The 19,922-nt window shown below is 35.3% G+C and overlaps 1 protein-coding gene across 1 annotated transcript; it reads left to right on the forward strand.

Moving 5' to 3' along the window:
* The first annotated feature begins 6,090 nt into the window (after positions 1–6,090).
* On the forward strand, positions 6,091–7,727 carry LOC115972141 (AT-hook motif nuclear-localized protein 24). Its single transcript, XM_031092315.1, has one exon. It carries the CDS (start codon positions 6,522–6,524, stop codon positions 7,440–7,442), a length of 921 nt encoding a protein of 306 aa, XP_030948175.1. The 5' UTR covers positions 6,091–6,521; the 3' UTR covers positions 7,443–7,727.
* The last annotated feature ends 12,195 nt before the right edge of the window (positions 7,728–19,922 follow it).

Genomic DNA, 19,922 nt, shown 5'->3' on the forward strand with positions numbered 1-19,922 from the left:
CACACAACGTAGAATGAATATGCAATGGATGAATGCTGGAAGATAGCTATAAATGCCTAAGAACATGATATAGAATAGACAACACATGCCTTCCTGAAATAGCAATGACATTGGAAGTCACAGTGCAAGATCAAGGGGGTGCCAATTGAGGCCATTAGGGTGATAATATTGGAATTGCATAAAATTTGGCAGGTTGAAGGAAAATGACATTCTGATCTAGACTCGAGTTCTCTTGAGTGTCGCCAAAATTTAGGCAAATTTCATCGTTAAGGTCCTGAAAACAGTGTTTTTGTTTAATAACTTTTAGATTAAAAGTTAGAATAAGATCTCGTTTGTTTTAGAACATCTCTTAGAGACAGTAATTTTAATTCTGCAATTATCTAAATTTTGCTATATTTGGCAAAAACAACTATTTTGCCACCTAATTACATGATTAGCATGAATTAGGGTTTTTGGGCGTTTTCATAACTACCCTAGAGTTTCTTTTACTATTTAAACATATTATAGTATCTAGGGAAATTTAGTTTTCAGATTTAATACAGACTTTGTCTATTTCTCTCGGGTGGATTCCAAAACCCCATCATCTTGTGGATTCAAGGGATCCCTCGTGAATTTGAGATTTTCTTTCAAAAGCTAATGTATTATGTTTTTGTTTTTGGTTTTTTTATTTTATTTATTTTATTTTTATTTTATTTTTCAGAAAACAATATGTTTGCTTTCTTATAGCTTCCGCGACATTAGAACAGCTACATCAGTGATCAAGGAGGGGTTGCTATAGTTAGAGAACGGTTACATTAAGGGCCTAAGAAACATCATCAATGGATGATAGCGTGATGAAGCATGTGAGTTGACGGGCTTCGCATGGGTTGAAGTAAAAAAGCATGAGAGATGTACCAATTTGTGTGATTTGGGTGTCTTATTTATTTATTTATTTTGCTTTGGTGTGAATTGGGTGTCTTAGATGTGAAAATGGACCAAAAATTGATATCTACGAAAACAAGAGTGGGATACACCCAATTGAAACAAAGTACACTTTGATTAACGGGTTGAATTGGTCTTGTCAACAATCTATTCAACTTGGATTAATGGTTCGATCTAGCTAGTTCGATTAACGAACCAATTTTGGTTTAGTTCAACGGTTCCACTAATGACCCATTACAGGCCGACTCGGGTCGGGTCAACCCAAATAGAGATGAAAAGCCATTGATCACTAATGAGGCAAGTAGGTTGGTGTGTCGTGTTGACTTGGCACAAGGGTGCTAGTGTGGCAAGGTTGACATGGTGCTGGGTTGACATGGCAACGCTGACATTTATGTCTGGTTGATGTGTGCTATTAAAGTGGCATTAGTGCAAAGATGGCATGACTTAGTGTTGGGATGTGGCAGTAGATAGATATGGCCGGTGTGTATCATGCATGGGGACATGTGAAGGAAGTTGCTGGCTGGTATCGATGCCAGAAGTGCGTGGGATTACCATCAAAATTGTTAACGACACATTCAGGTGAGTGGAAACTCTGATTGACACAATTCGTCCAGTGTCAAGTAGATCAGAGGAAGATTTTCTAATGGTGGCAATGGTGAGTTGAACTGAGGCTGCAATATGTAATTCTTTGCTGAAAGTTTAATGGCACCATGGTAGTAGCAATAGACTAATTAAAGAAGATGAGAGTAAGAATTACGTGGTTTGGCCTAATGAAGATAAAAGTAAGAATTACGAAATTTGGCTTAATGACTTATGCCCACAAAGGGTCGTACTTGATGGATACATCTTTACATTATTAAATTATTCAATTACAATGAACCCAATAAAGGTATCTATAGAAGACTAAACTTTAAACTAACCAGTAGTATGATTACTAGACTCATTGTATGAGTAGAATATTTTGCATGCAGGTTAAAAAGGATTAAGCCTGGGCTTGACTTGAATTTGGACATATTATCCTTTTACTGCAGTAAACCACTTGAAATGTCACATCATATAATGAAAAGTGAATGGTTTGAAGAGTACTAATAATATTTTTTTTTTCTTGTTTTCAATTTTTTTAAGTGATTAATTAGAGAAACAAGACAAGTGGTTTTTTTTTTTCTATATAAAAAATATAAATTGTAAACTCCTCCAAAAGAGAATACTCAAAAGGGAATGGGTCTATCATGAGAGGATATCTCATGCAGGTGCAATGTATAGTGGATGCAAGAGAGTCTTAGTCTACCTAATAGTATTAGTAGCTATATAATTGTATTCAATACATATTGTTTTCAATTCAAACATGATAGTGTTTATTTCATAGTTAAGATTTTATTTTATTTATATAGATTTGATAGCATATAAAATACCACATTATTTGCAATTTTAAGCAATGTATCATTTGTACTATTTAATATGAATCATTAAATAAATTCATTTCAAATAAATAGTATCTTAAAATGTCTCAAGCATGCACTCATGATTATGTTCACATGTGAAACCTTGAAAGAACTAAAAAATTCATATAATCTTCAACAACACCTCTCATTCTTTTTTGATTTATTAGTATTTGTACAACCATCTCATTTATTATTGAGGACAATCAATCCCAATTAAGATGCAGAAAAATGAGAAGTACTATCTTTTTTTTTTTTTTTTTTTCCTTTCTTGTGTGTGTATATGACTTCGAGTAGATAGAAACCCCATTGTATTTAAATCGCAACATGGTGGCAAAGAAAGATGCTTAGCTATAAAAGTCCTTCCATATGGGGTAAATCAATTTTGTGTTGTCCTATTTGCATTTTGGAGTGTAATGGGACTGTGTTCTTAGCTTTAGCTTATTACGTATAGGAGTTGGAACTTGGAAGAGAGGGGTTACAATTACATATACATAAGAGTAAGACATAGTATCAATAAAGAGATGGGGGGGTGTGAGGGCCCACCATGAGAGATCCCGACAAAGAGCATCTTTTAATGCATGGGTTTGCGCTCTCACAAGTCATGCGAGCTTCTTTCAGTTTCAGTTTCAGTATCTATTAGCAAACTCTCCGGCGCTCGTGCAGTGGCGCTTTGTGTGTATGTGTGTGTTTGTGTGTTTGTGTGTCTGTCAGCGCTTCCCACGCGTCTTTTACTCACTCCCACACCCCCAACACTCTGGATTATGCGGTCAAACCATGCCCACTACCAACCTTACACCCTGTTTGTTCCATCATAATTCATTCATTTTTGTATTCTCTCTCTCTCCTACTCTCTCTCTATAGGTTGTTTGGCTGGTCAAATGTGCAAGTTACATTTGATAATTGTTATTGAAACATGTTTTGAATCAATATAATTATAATGTTGATGTGGGGTTTGAATTTGGTCTTATCAAATGGATGATTGTTAGTAGGCTTCATCTTCTAAGTTTGAGTATGAATCACTCATTTGACTGATCAGTTTCAAGGCATAATGCTAAAAATAAAAAGATTACAAGAACTCATCATAGAAAGTATGCACGTTTGGTTCATTACTCATTAGGGAACGAATTTGCTCGTGAAAAATATTTACCAAGTAACACCACAATCCAAATCAAAGTTATGTCAGATCCGCTCATATCTTGAACTTTGAGTAATTCCAAGGAAATTTTTGTTTAGTCCTTAGGTTTTGACGAAGACCTAATCCTAATTGAGCTAGATTTAGCTCAAATCCAAACTACGTCACGAAGGAAAGCACCTTGTAGTTGCACTTACCCTTCCCCATATGTATGATGTTGGAGTGTTGCTTAATAAGATTTTGGAACAAATAGGCCTTCGCATAATGCCTTGTGTGCGCTTCAAAATCAAATTTTCTTATGAAAAAAATCAACATCTTTGTCATAATGTGTATTTATAAGGCTCTTATTTTATTACTTGACAACAAAAAATAGCTAATCACTTTTTCAATAAAGAATTTTCTTCCATGCCAAAGAAAGACATGTCCTTCCATACTAAGAAAACCCAATAATAAAAATAAGTCCAAATAATAATTTGAGACAATTTCTAACATTTAATAAGGATTATCCATACTATTGAATAATTCAAATGAAACTAAGAATGTGTAACATCAAACTTACTAATCCCATTCAATTTGGTCAAGGATGCTTTTCTAAATCACTCCCCTACAACACAATTGAGGTAGATATCAAGTGTGCGTATAATTCAAATAGGAAAATTATTATTATGATACACTAACATTGTACACATTTCATACTTATTATGTTGAAAATATGAACACTAAGGGTCCGTTTGGATTGAGCTTATTTTTACTGAAATTGAAAACTGAAACTAAAAACACTATAGCAAAATAATTTTTAAATATGTGAATAGTATCGTGAGACCCATTTTTAATGAAAAAATTGCTGAAAAGTGGAATTTGTGGGTCCGTGAAGAGTGCATTGTTCACGGTTGACTTGGTCAAATAATGCGGTTGGGAAAAAAAAAAAAAATTCAGAAAACGCAGCCCAAGATTCAGCGAAAAACGCTGAATCCAAACGGGTACTAAATATTTATATTTTTCAAATTTTACGTAGTACAAAACTTTCTAATGTGAAACAAGAATATCTCATTCTTCCCAAATGTTTTTGCCTTATTCTTTTGAAGGGGTCGTTTTCAGTAAACTGATTTAGACCAATTCAAAGAATTGTGACTTTCGGCATCGCTATGACCTAGAATGATCCCTTGTGACCCATATGTAACAAAATTAATAATCGGTGACCAAGTCACTGGTCTAGAATTAATACCTCTTCATGGGTGTGTGCTGATACAACCATTGCCGAATAGACCAATGGCAAGTGAGAAATTGCTCGGTCATGACCAAACACTAACCAAGCAGAGAATAGGAGGAAGGTAAAGATGAACTTGAGTTGAATGGGACCTGAAAAGAGTGGGGGAAGTGACACGTATAGAGTATAGTGCTTACGGGGGGCATGTGGACCTTAACGTTAAGGTTTTAGACTTTTAGAGATAAAGATGGAATTTGCGGACCCTAGAGATGCATGTGGGTCATAGAAAATTGAAGCACAAACCCCACTCTCTCTCTCTCTCTCTCCTGTAAATACATATGACAGTCCAATTTTAATGTGCCAGCTATTGTTTCGTTTAAACCATATTTCAACTTTGGCTCCAGTAATATTTTTTGTTAAACTAGGAATATCCAAGAATAATAGAAAGAATGGTCCTATAATAAGGGTTTCAGCTCTAGGCCACAGTTTGAAAATAGTAAATAGTTCACAGTCACAGCTAGAGAATTCCAACGATTGGTGCTAAACGTTTGGCTCTACCTTTTTTGTGCTAGGTATAAGGATCATTTTCATGGGAAATGAATTTATTTTATTATCCAAATTAAATATTATAAATCTAAAAAAGTATTTAATATCATCTCATTTTAAATTTTAAATTATATGAGACAAACTTTTAGGTTTAAAAAAATAAAAATCATAAAGAAATAGCATATCCTCTTTCATTTGTTGCTAGCGTATTCGTTTATAGGTGAAATAAAAGTGATTTTAAACAAATTAATTAGTTGATTTATTAGGAGAAAAAAAGCTAATTATCTTAAGCCACTATTTACCTCGGTTTGAGTAAATAAACTAATTAAAAATAAACTTGTCAATATGTATCTTAGATCTTACAATAACAAAAATTAATGGATCATAGACTTGAATAACAAAAGAAAAACCACACATGGATGAGGTGCTAAAAATGGGAAAATTAAGAACAAGATTAGGATTAAGAACAAGTGTAGAAAACTATATGACCAATAACATAGTATTTGTAAGAAGTAGAAGAAGCAAGGTTTATGAGCTCATAGATTGAGTTTGGAGTTTGCGAGGACTTAAGGACCATGAGAAGTTGAGGAAGCTTAAAATAGTAATTTCCTTGCTGATATATATACAATTAGAGAGAGAAAAACGTGGTGCTGGAAGAAACAAAGGGAGGGAGAGAGAGAGAGTGAGAGGTGGGGACCAATCCACCGCCCATAAGCACGCCGTCAGTCTTACCAAAACCAAACCCATCTATGATCTATTTGTGTCAATCTAACCCTAACCCAATTACACTAATAGCCCCCCCTAAAAGAAGAGAAACCCAAACCTATCCTATATGCTTCCCTCTTCATTTCATCATCTCTTTCTCTCTCTCCCAAACTCTCAACAACACCACCACCAAGAAAGAAGAGAAACTAAATCCACTACAAAAGCTTCCCTAAAAGATGGTTTATAAGTTCAGCTCAGAATTTGGTGGATGACACCAAAAATCCACTCATTCTCTCCTTTCTGTTGAAGGCCTAGCACTAATTAGTTCATTAAACTAGATAAAGAAACCAGAAAGCAAGCCACAAAGCTTATTTATTCCCTTGTGCTCCCACTTCCTTTCTTTTCTTTTTCATATAGAGTACTTGTACAACCTTTAATTTACTCCTTTGTCTTTCTGTTTCTTGCTCTCTGGTTGTACTACTTAATTAGTTTCTGTCTATGTGAGGTAGTACTAGTCAAGGGTTGTGAGAGATAGAAAGAATACCAAGTTATAAAGTAAAAGAAACTAATGGATCCAGTAGCGCATGGCCATTCTCTTCCACCTCCTTTCCACACAAGAGATCTCCATCATCACCACCAACAGCAACAACAACAACAATTTCACCACCACCAACAGAATTCAGAAGATGAACAAAGCGGTAGTAGTGGCCTAAACCGACCCCAGAAGCGAGATCGCGATGAAAACAACAACAGCAGCAACAACAACAACAGCAGTGAAGGCAAGGAACTCATCATGGGTCCTGGAGATGGAGAAATGTCAAGAAGACCTCGAGGAAGGCCAGCCGGATCCAAGAACAAGCCCAAGCCGCCGATCATCATCACAAGAGACAGTGCTAATGCTCTACGCACCCATGTAATGGAAATTGGTGATGGTTGTGATATTGTTGAGAGTGTTGCTAACTTTGCAAGAAGACGCCAGAGGGGTGTGTGCATTATGAGTGGGACTGGAACTGTGACTAATGTGACTCTAAGGCAACCAGCCTCACCAGGTGCAATTGTGACTTTACATGGTCGGTTTGAGATTTTGTCTCTAGCTGGGTCATTTTTACCACCACCAGCACCACCTGCTGCAACAGGTTTGACTATATATTTAGCTGGGGGACAAGGCCAAGTTGTGGGGGGTAGCGTTGTTGGGACGCTAATTGCATCTGGGCCAGTTGTGATCATGGCTGCCTCTTTTAGTAACGCTGCATATGAAAGGCTTCCTTTGGAAGAAGAGGAGCCCCAGTTGCCAATGCAAGGGGGTTCAATTGGGTCCCCAGGTGGGGTTGGTCAACAGCAGCAACAGCAGCAGCAACAACCACAGCAGCAACAGCTTCTAGGTGGAGACGCAAATGCGCCTCTTTTTCATGGCTTACCGCCTAATCTTCTCAACTCAATTCAATTGCCAGCTGAGGCATATTGGGCTACTGGTCGCCCTCCATATTGACAACAACATTAAAGGTCATGCCAGGTTTTTCATTTCCATATTGATCAGCTTCGGCTTACCGAGATATCATGAACGTTGTAGCTAGGAAAGTTTGGTTATTGTTGAGCATCGCACTTTTTTTTTTTGGGTTAATCCTTATGCTTAGCCTTTTGATTTTTTGTTTTTGTTTTTTTGTTTTGCATTTGATGATTAGATAATGTGTTCACTTGTTGATTGAAGGACTGTGTAAATTTATGGATTCTTGGAGTGAGTTTGATGCTATTGAAATAACAGCTGGAGTTTCTTCCTTTTAGTAGGAGTGTAGGACTGTAGAAAAAGATGAAGCACAAGAAAGAACAAATGCAGCTAATAAGAATCACTCTTTCTCACCCAAGTTGTCTCGTGCAGATAGCTTCAATAACTCCTATCTCTTCACACATTGAGTATCCATTGATCAATTGCAAAATCTCCTTCACCTTGTGAAGAAGTTCTTAATTTATTCACTTATCGGCCCCCATATATAAAACAGTTCTCTATTATTTTATGCAGCATTTAGAGAGGAGGAACATATTAATATCACAATTATGTGTGCTGGTAGCATCATTATTATTATTGTTATTTATGCTAATATGCTGAAAGGAACAAGCATATCATACTAATTTGTAAGCATTTTGTAGTAAAATTAGTAGTAGTTTTAGTATTTTTCAGAGAACAAAGGAGGGTTCATTAAAGCGACGGTTTTCAATGGGGTTGGCATTGGCAAACTGTTTTACTAGAAGGAAACAGGTATGGGCTTAGTCTCTTAGAGTTTCCACATCTAAATTTCCTTCTTTCTAGAGAGTTTGTGATGAAGGGTTTCTAATATACGAGGCCGCGTTAAAATTTGAGGCGCTGGTTTACACGTGCACTGTTCAGATGAAGCTCAAATAACACCACCACCACCACCACCAACACTTCATTAAAAGGCAACAACAACCAGGACAACAAAGTGGCCCTGGGCGTTATGGCTCTCTCTCTCTCTCGGTTTCAGGGAATATGGGATTAGGTAACTCTTCAAAGTTTAGACACAAGACTTCTCGGGAAAAGAGTTTCTATAAAAAATTGAGGTTCAGGCAGAACCCAGTTCAGATTCTTTGTATAGATACTCCCCCTTAAAACAAATCGCTTTGGTTTTCTCATAAAGCTAGCTAGCTCTCAATGGCCTTTGGGGAGACCTCTACGTTCAACTTTTGCTTCTTCTGTTGCCCCATCAAGTCTCTTCTCCTATATTTTCCTTTTGTTGGTCAACTGCTTTTTAAAATTCAAAAATCCGGTTCTTGAAGCCAAATAATTCATCCTACAACAAAGTGTGGGATTTTCTCAGTTTTGCTTTGATGGTCATCTTCTTTGTTGTTAGCCAAGAGCCTTAGTTGTTTTTTTCCGACTGTGCTATTGGAATTTCAAAATTGGAATTTTTGAAATTGGAATTTTTTTTCCTTATATGATTTGTTTTACTTCAATGTGCATGTAATCATAAAAAGGGCGAGGAAGAAGCAACACGACATTTACTTTCTAAATCTTGTTTATATAAATTTACTTAGGTTTGGAATCTCTTTTTTGGTAACTGAGAATAATAGGAGTAATAACGTAAATAGAGTTTGATATAGGGCCTATTTGAATAAGCTGTTTCAAAATGTGCGTTTTAAAAACGTGCATTTTAAAAACTCCATTTTAAAAACCACATATAAGCGTTTGGTAAAAATGTGAAAATATGCATTTTCTATTTTTAAAGCCATATTAAGCGTTTGGATAAGCTGTTTTAAAAATAACTATTTTGAGTATAAATTCCAAAAAAGGATTTAACTATTTTTTGAAGGTTATATTGTCATTTTTCTTGTGATCAATGTTTTTATTATTATTGAAAATATGTAATTAAGCTTAACAATTACATTAATAATAACAGCAATAATGATGTTTTTGTTGTTGAAATTCATGGAGAAAAGTTTATCAAATTTAAAATATTAAAAATAACTCATCAAGAAAAAGATATTAAACTGATTAGGAAAATAATTATATTAAAATGTTAATTGCCAACAATATCAATACTAGAAAATCCATTATAATAATAATAAAAAAGTTCCTATCCGAAAAATTAAAAACCAAAACAGAAATAATAAAATATTGTTTACAACCGGCAAATGGATCGAGCTATTTTGTCACGAACAAATTTCATCTCCTCATCTTGTATATTTTCAACATTTGCCTGTTTGCTACTACCTTCTCCACTACTATTGCTTCTTGGTCTGTCCAAGCCATGTTCATCCCAATTGAATCCCTCGTCTTTCCTATCATGTCTTCTAATAAAATTATGCAAAACACAAGTAGCAACTATAATGTTTCTTTGGTGCTTAATGTCATAAGGTGGCATTTGCTTCAGAATTTTCCATTTATTCTTCCACACTCCAAAAGTTCGCACAATTGCACTTATAAGTGATGAGTGAACATAATTAAACCTCTCTTCTATGTGATTCCCTCGACCAGCTCATCAAAAATCTGAAAGATGATACCTCTATCCCTTATAAGGTGGCAAATATCCTTTCCTTAAGGGGTATCCAGCATCAACTAAATAATATTTTCCTAGTAAAAGAAAAAAAAATATAAGATGTACATAAATAATATCCTTCATACATATTTAATATATAAAAATTTTATATACCTGGTGGTGGTTTTGGAAAGTTGAAAGATTGTCAATGAATAACATCTAAGAAAATACGTGTATCATGTGCTGCACCTTCCCATCCAGCCATCACAAATGTGAAAAGTAAATCAAAATCGCATGCTGCCATCACATTAAAAGATGCCACGCCCTTTCTATTATAATATGAAGCTTTCTTGTCGTCCGAGACAACAACTTGGATATGTGTACCATCAATGGCACCAATACAGTCCTAAAATAGAATATAAAGTTTAGATACTTAGGAAATAAAGTTTAGAAACAAATTAGAATGTATGAAATGAATACCTGAAAGTGTGGCATGTACAATGGATTCTTCTGTATATGTCTTGGAACTACACTAAATGTAGGGTCAGAAGGCTTGAGGATATCCATTGACATTATGTTAAGGTGTTTCAGAACTGTATGAAAATGTCTATGTATAGTCTCACCAGAATGTTGGAATCTTTCTTGAACCATCCTATAACAAGCTCCTTGTCCAAGTATCATTAAACATATACCTACTGACTCTTCAAGCCTAATATGCCTTATGTGCTGAAGCCCATATGTATGTTGTAAAACATTACACAATTGAAGGAAAACATGTGGCTTCATTCTAAACATTTCGTTTCATTACTCGTCAAACAATCCATCAACCACATATAGCCAGTTTGTTCAGAATCTCTACAAGGTTTTTTATCAATATATTTAATATAATATGTCACTGTAACATGACATCCAGCAACAGCAAGTTCATATAATTCCTCATCATCATATTCATCGTTTTCCACATCATAAGAATGATCTTCATCACTATTATCAATATGATCATTGTAATCCATAGGAATATCACCTAAAAAATTATAACAATAAATTAGATAAATCACAATAAAGAAAATGACCAAACATTTAAAAGAAGAAACAGGTTACACCATTTGTGATGAAATTAATCACATTTTTATGTAAAAATACTAGTTAACATCAAGCCAGGGAGATTACAAACCTTATGGACTTATAACAACCTGAAAACTATGTAACTCAAGGTAACTCTATTTGAACTAGCTCACATCTTAAAATTTGGTAGTCCAAGTGTAGCTAAAGTAACAAAATCTATAATAACTTAATTATGAAGTGCTATTTTCTCTATTTATTTATGAGAAAATGGATTGTATTGATTCAATAAGTTAAAGCAGGTGAGACCTGCACCAATACTACCTCAAACACATGAAAAAATTCAAGAAAGATCAACTAAAAAACCATTAAAAAAAACACTATTTGTAACAACCCAAGCAATCTTTATGTTCACTTTGGCTGCTGAATCACATCAATACAAAAGCTAAGACCTTGGCACTTGGCAATAATAATGTTAAAAAGCAAATTATAGGAATAGGAGAAGCAGCCTAGTCAAAGAAAAGTAATAGTAACTGACATGATATGCATTCACATGTCTATAAGCACAACAATTTGCACAAACATTTATAAGTTTGTCCTCTAATGGATGTTCCAATTTTGATACACGTGCATTGAAAGTTGAAACCACAAAATTCTCTTAAGTCACTAAAACTTGAAACTGAAATTTAGTAACAGAAGAAATTTATTTTGGAACTTATGCAGCATAAAGTTTCTAGTTACAAATATGTAATGGGATCGGCTGTTATAAAAAGAAAATAAGCAAGAATCTAATAGCTTTTAAATAAAACTGTTTCATCAACTAAATCTTCCAAAATAAAGTGCAAGCAGTGTTCAATTACACTTCCTTAACACTCATAATTTGGCCAAAGATCAAACCAGCAGTAGTGTTAATCAACCCAGATTTGCAGCAAAGTAATCCAAAGGATACCGATTTAAAAGGATAGCAAGGATGCCAAGGAAAGATATTTAGCCAGACCCAAGTACTTGGTAAAAAAAATTCAGTCCTGAAAAGAATTACGCATTACCAATGTAGACAATACTATTTAATAGGCATAGGGTGTACAAAAAATATGTTGTGCTGGTCACAATCAATCACCCCTATTAAGAACAACTAATTGAAAAAAGAAAAAGAAAAAGAATTAACTTCTAGCTTTATATTCAAAATTAAAACCAACACCAATTCTAGCAGAAAGTAAAATACATGTAGGCTAATAATTCACACTTCCAGAAACAATGGCATCAGTCAATTAGAGACTAGAGGTTCAAGTTTAGTACAATAAATTTAAGAGCTACAACTAAAACAAGATATACCAGTAACAATTGGGTCCAACTTAACCCTTTTTTCATAACCTTCTTCTTTCTTGATTTCCACTAGAAATAACCAACTAAATCATTTTTTCAGTACTGTCTGCAAATCTGAAGTTGCTATGTGTTAACAATTATGAGAAAAAAGGTGAATTGGACCACTATAAAGATTTTACCCCAAAAAAATGCCATCTAGAATAAAACAATAAATCATTCAAAGGATAAAACAATAAATTATTAAAAACATCTCTCTCTTCCATAAAACATTATTCAAAGGATAAAACATAAAACACCCTAAGTGTCAAAGTATTGACCTCCCTAACAGCCACATTATTCAAAGGATAAAACAATAAAACATTAAACATCTCTCTTCCATAAAACATTATTCATAGGATAAAACATAAAATACCCTAAGTGCCAAAGTAGTGCCCTCCTAACAATCTTGCCTCCTCTTGAAGAAATTGAAGTTGTAAATATGGTTCTTCCATCACAACAAACATCTCTCTCTTCTCTCGTTTCTAAAAAATACGTGCTGCCATGAGGTAGAGTTCAGAACCCTTCTCAATGGCATCTAAGGTGCACACGCGTTCCATGACATTACGAATAGTACTACTTGGCTCCACTGAAAAAGCTGAGTTCCTTAACTCCACAACATCACAAATACGACTAAGCTGTTGTATCAATTGTAATGTCGTTCCTCCTTTCTTCCCTTTACTCTGTGTAGATGATGGTAAAACTCGCTTCTTTCCTTTCTTTTGTGTTGGATTAGGTGGTTGTGTGAGGTTAGGAGTCTCATCTTCATGAACGTCATCATCATCATTTGGAGAAGATGAGTCAGCAGAAGTATCACCTAACCCCTCCTTAGGTGTCTCAAGATCATCAGGTAACACACCTAAGGTGGGGGCCCATGCTAAATCTCCTGTGGCCACAATGTCCTTAAACATAATGTCTAATAAGTCAACATTCTCCAAACCTTTATCTCGAAATTTTACAGCTTCAGGAACCTCCTACAATTTTGAATATTTTCATTAATAACTCGAATAGCATGGTTTATCTACTAATACAAAATATGTACAATGGGTTATACAAAACATACCATTAGTTTCCTCTCCCACCACTCATCAGTTGCAGCTATTGTTCCTTTGGCTGCATCCCATCCCAATCCAGTTTCACTTCCCTTCAACTTATTCCAAAGTACCCAATCTTTCTTCAAACTATCCCATTTATGCTTATACTTCACCCTAGGATATTCCTTTCCAATTTTCCTTTCAAAAGTTGCTATAATATTTGTCCAACCCTTTTTACTAAAGTGGGTATTAGGTCGATTACCCTTAAATACCTCATCCACACAAGTTTCACAAAAGATAGTTGTTACTCTTGATGGCCATTGAGCTCTAACATTTGAGCTATTTTGGGATGGCTTACCCATCTAAAAAAAAATAAGTTTGTTAATATTAATGTTCAGCCAAATACAACAAGTTCTACAGCCAAACCCATGAGAAAATTGCATAGTAGGAGTAAGTTTCCTAGGTAAGTTCTATAGCCACAAAGTTACAAATGGTAATACAAATGGTCCGTGTGATAAAATATATAAGCTTAAAAGCTTTGATAAACAAAGAATGGTGACAAAGTTGAAAATGGAGAGAAATTCTTTGGCTATGTTTTGTATTTCTGAATCAGACAAATTGATAAGCTAGTCGCTGAGTCAAGACTAAGATTATACGAAAATGTGATTTTTATTTCCAGTATTATTAGCAAGGGAAGAGACATGTGAAGATGATTGCATAAGATTTAATACACACAATGGCAACAAGACACCAAAAACTTTAACTTGTGCTAACAACAGAACCATAAAAATCTAATTTTTATCACAGCCACTCAATGAACAAAACCCAACTAATATATCACTACGGCCACTAAAATTTGAGTGTCCAAGCAGAGTTAAGATCCATGAGCAAAAGACAGCACAACAATTTTAGTTCATTTTATCTTTTCTAAAAGATTATTCTAAGGCAAACATTCAAAAACTAGCAAACCACAGAGGGCAGTGTTCCAACATTTTCTTCTGAGGCAAACATTCATCATATTGTGTAATTGCTATTATCTAATGCTAAGAAGATAGAATCCATATCTCCTTTGAACATCAAACAGAAATTTGTCCCTATCTACTAAGATTTTGTAATTGGTGGATCGGAACGACGATAAATGGAGCAGAGCAAAAACAACAACAACAACAACAACAACAAATCTTTGAATTCTAATATTTTGAGTTCAAATAGTGTAAACCAACATGCCAAAATCCCAAATCTATATCATAAATTCAAAGATGGGTAATGGAGAATAGTTACCTGGAATTGCGATGAAGAACGACGATACACGGAGTAGAGCAAAAATGTTGAAGAGAGAACCAATCCTTGTGAAGTTGATGCGTTGAGGCAGAGGACTGAGGATATATATGGTGAAGGGAGAGGACTGGAGACGCAATGGTAAAGGGAGAGGACTGAAGGCTATTTTTGGTTTTCAGCAAAAATTTTTGGCGGAATCACGATTTGCAAATCGCGCGATATCGAAATTGCAATGGGAAATTGCCTTTCCTGAAACGCGAAAATCTGCTGATTCAAAAACGCAATTCCACAAATTTCACTCAACCAAACTTCTACTGATTTCTGCGATTTGATAAACGGGCGTTTAGCTCTCTCAATACGCCTAACAAACGGGCTCATAAGTTGAATACTGAAATTCTCCAAAACATCAAAAACAACTAAACCCTAAACGAGGGTGAAGAAAACAAAGAGAAGTCCTCTACTTGAGATCTTCCCAAAGCTACCAAGGTACACCTATTTGCTTCCTTGTAAGCATACTTGACTATTTAGTCTATATATGTGGATTATCGACAAGAGACATATGCAATCATCCATTTCTGTAATCAATCCAGAATGAACGTTAATAGTACTAAGAAAGGAGACCACCGTCAAAGCATCCAATTCAACTGTTAAATAGGTATAGCCTAAGGATGAAGATAGGATAACCCAACCTTTAAAGACCAAAGTTCTACCTTTACACTTGTGGTAATTTCTCTCTATATATATATATATATATATATGCTATGATAACTCACAAATCCACTAGCCACATTGATCTCTAATAACCCCAATCCCAAGCCTAAAGTTTTGCCACTACATTCGTGGCAAATCCAATATGGCATGAGAATCCTCGAACCCACTGATCACAATATCTAATTAGGAGTGACATTCATGTTAGTAGGTCAAGTAGGGGTGTTTACCAAACCGCACAAACAGCAAAAATCACAACAAAACTGCCCGCAAAATGGCATAACCGCATCGCACCGCAAGTAATAGTGCACCGTACCGCACCACACCGCATGGTGCAGTGCGGTTTGCGGTTTTATAATAAGAAAACCGCACCGCACCGCACTCTCTCTATATATTAATATATTTATTTATTTTTAATATTAAATATATTATCAATAGTTTAATAATCCTAGTTTTCAAAAAAAAAAAAAAAGTTTAATAACCCTAGCAAGTGTTGACTAGAAAAGCCAACCAAAATTAAAAAAAAAAAAAAAAAAAAAAAAAAAAAAAAAAAAAAAAAAAAAACCTAGCTCAATAATTTAAAACTTAGCCCAAAAAAATGGAAAAATTAGTTTTGGGTTGAGTAAGAAAAGCCTAAAATTTGAAAAATATACCGATTTCAAACTGCATCTTATACTTAGTATCGCACATGTCACCGCAAAAATGAGGTGCGGTACAGTTATGATTTTGGCTAAACTCTAAACCGCACCACATTGCACCGCACATATGACCGCAAAAATAAAGTGCGGTGCAGTTATGGTTTTAGCTAAACCACACCGCAAAGTGCGATACTAAAAATGACCCAAAACTGCACCACGAACACCCCTAAGGTCAAGTATGTATCATATCAAGATAAGAGTATTCAATAACATTGGTTAACTGTATAACTCAATTCATTTAATAATTAAGTCAAACAAACTCAAATCCCTTCAACCCTAATACAACATATTTATTAAGCAAATTGACATGACATGACTTATGTAACACGCTTAAGATACAGGCCATGATGGGTTAACACAAACACAACCCATTTCAACCTTTTTAGTAAATATGTATACGGTTAATATAAGCATGACTCATTTCAACTTAATATAAAGGATTACCACAAAATGAATAATTTATCAATATAGTCATTTGTAAAGTTGTGATTTCGAACTATATTGTGTTGGCTTTAATTCCATGCCAAATTTGATTGTAATTTATTCAATCATTTTCCTTATATGTATGTGGGATTAATTCTAAAAGATGAGTGTGAGAGATCGGTGAAGAATCAGGATTCAAAAGTTGAATAAATGGATTTCGCGACTGGCTCACAACTGTCTCGTGAGAAGCAACCTGCAAAAAGAGCCACGTGTAGAGCACATGACTGGAAGATGAAGAGTCGTGCCAGATTGGATTTTTCGCGACTATCTCGTGGGTAAGGCCAACCTGCGAAACTTTCTATTTAGCAAAAATTTGTATTTTGCTTTACCAAGTCTTTACACTCACTATATATACTTTCATTACCTACAAATTATAAAGAGGTTTTTCAGAGAGAAAAACCCTAGATAGGTTTTCTACAATACAGTACACTCATCTTTTAGAGAGATAACTACTCATCCTTAGTGAGAAATTATTGTAGCCTCTTCTCCTTCCCTCTCCCATTGCCATAACTTGAGAGGAGATTTGTACTCAAACATAACCCACACATTTTCAGAGTGTAGAGAGAGTTTTGGAGCTTAGGAAGCTTTGGGGATTTGCCAAGAGAAACCGGTGAGGCTTGGCAGATGCAATTAGGCGTATTGCGAGATCTAAAAAGTTAGAAAAGACATGATTCCAAAAAATTCGTTGGTAGCAGAAACTTGGAGGGCTCAAGTACATTGGGTAGACCAGGCTTGGAGGGTCTTTTCTTATTTGTATACTCCAACTTTATTCTCTAGTGAATCAATTTCGACTTGGAGGGTTGCGGAAAAGTTTTTCGCCGAGTTCTTTGGTTTCTTCTTCGATAACATGTTTTGGTGTTATCTTGTTTTTGCATTTATCTTCCCTACTCTTTAAGCTTTCATTTTATTGTTGATAATGGATGAATATGGCTTAGGGTAGTATTAACGGTTCTTTGCACTTATTTACTCTTGTTCCGTCTTAGTATAAGTTAGAGTAAAAGATATCTAGCCGTAATTTTTAATTGGAAGTCTGAACAAGCTCTTGTGTTTTCGTACAAATTCGAGCTCTCAATTGGTATCAAAGTGGGTACACTTAATCAAATTTCATTATCCTAGTGTGATCTTAGACCCCAAGTGAGATGGATAGATCTCAATCCTTTAATGCTCCTCCCTATTTGATGGGAGTAACTATGCCTTTTGGAAAGTATGTATGCGTACTTTTCTTTGTGCCATTGATGAGATGGTGTGGGATTCTGTTGAAAACGGGTATGTAAGACCCACTACTACCAAATCCAAATGGGATAAGGCTGCTCTTACTTTGGCAAATTCAAATAGCAAAGCGATTAACGCTATTTTCTGTGGTGTTTCTACTGATGAGTTTTACAGGATTTCACATGTGAAGATCGCCAAAGAGGCATGGACCATTCTTAAGATAACTTACAAAGGTACCAAGAAGGTTAAGGACACCAAGTTTCAAATGCTCACTACTCGATTTGAAGAAGTAAAGATGAGTGACGATGAGTTGTTTGATTCATTTTATGGGAGACTCAACAAGATAGTGATTGCCAAGCTCAATCTTGGGGAGAAGATTGAAGACTCTAAGGTGGTGAGGAAGATCTTGAGATCCTTACCCAAAAGCTTCCGGGCTAAGGTCCCAACCATAGAGGAGAGCAAAGATTTGGATAAGATAAAGATTCAAGAACTCACTGGATCTCTCCAAACATATGAGCTCGGACAGCCTTCTCACAAATTCAGCAAATCCCTTGCTCTCAAAACTATAAATGAGAGAATGTGTGATTCGTCCAATGAAGACGACGTAGAAAAGGAGGTGGCATTTCTTGCGAATAACTTCCTAAAATTTCTCAAGATGAAGAACAATGGGAAGTCGTTTAGCAAAGGAAAGTTCTCATCCTCCAAGAATGACAAGAGGTAGTTCAAGAAGAAGGATGGGAAAGACTTGTCATCAATTCAAGGAATTTTGTGCTATGAATGTAATGGGCATGGATATCTCAAGAAAGAATGTCCAAACTACTTGCGAGGAAAGGGTAAAGTATTTGCAACTACCTTTAGTGATTTTGAAAACTCAAATTCTAATGTGAAAGGAAAATGTGATAATGAGGGAAACTATTCAGCTTTCATGGCAATTACCGTAGTTGACTCTAGAGATGAATTGAGCGAGTTGGTTGATGAGGTAGGAGTACATTCCGAAGGTGAAGAAGTTGATGATTCTGAAGATGAAGATGTGTATCTTAATGAAGGTGAGAAGAACCTTCAATAAGTGTATGATGCATTGCTTGAAAATTGTGACAAATATGCCAAAGTTGTAAAGAACACAGTTAAAAAGATGAAGAAAATTGAAGAAGAGCATAAGTCCACACTTGTGCAACTCAAGGACGCAAAATAAGAAGTTGAAGGGCTAAAGGAAGAATTGTTGAACGCCTACTCGAAATCAAGTTCCTTGAACTTGAAATCATTCAAGCAAATGTCAAAGTGGAGTGTATTTCTACTAAGAAACTTGACAGCGTGCTCTCTTCTCAAAAACCTTTAAATGACAAAACTAGTCTAGGCTATACTGGTGAAGGAAGCTCAAACAAAGAACCCAAGAAGGAATTGAGCTTTGTGTTGGCCAAATTTGTAGAGAAGCCGAAGGTTGAGACCCCCGTTGTTGCAACAAAGAGAACTGTTGGTGCAAAACCAAAGGAAAAAGAGAAATTATTACCAAAAAGTCAAAGGGAACCTCAAGTAAAGCATTTTTGTCACCATTGTGACGTGCAAGGATACACAAGACCAAATTGCTTCAAGCTTCAAGCTCTTAAGAGGGCAAACTCTCTATGTGGCCAAGTAGCTTAAGAAGAATGCCGAAGGGAAACCAAACCAAAGGAGAAAATGAAGGACAACTCATTGGAGATGTTGAAGAACATTTCATCATTTCTTGCTAGCTTTATCCCGAGGTTTGAGAATTATGTCGGTCGTATCCCTCCATCCAAGGATCTCACCCAAAACACTTGTACGATGTGGGTGAAGAAAGGTACTTATGCATGATCACTCACTAGGTCCATGCATTAATACTTCCAATGTATTAGGGTTATAGTTTCATGCATCATAACATATGCAATCTTCTTATGTCATTGCTTCCATTTTAAGCATGTTTCTTTTACAAGTCTTTGTTTGCTTTCCTTGTTTTTGTTGATTTTACTTTAGTGTCTTTGTTTTTTAGTATGTTGAAAAATTCAAAAAACCATTAAAAAGTGAAAAATCTCAAAAGTTTGATCGCTTGTGTTATGTATATCACATGTTGAGTTTGGTCTAATACCTCCGTACTAATAGCGTAGTGCATTTATGAGTTTAGCTTGTTATG

Source organism: Quercus lobata, chromosome 12 (assembly GCF_001633185.2).
Source record: "Quercus lobata isolate SW786 chromosome 12, ValleyOak3.0 Primary Assembly, whole genome shotgun sequence".
NCBI lineage: Eukaryota > Viridiplantae > Streptophyta > Magnoliopsida > Fagales > Fagaceae > Quercus > Quercus lobata.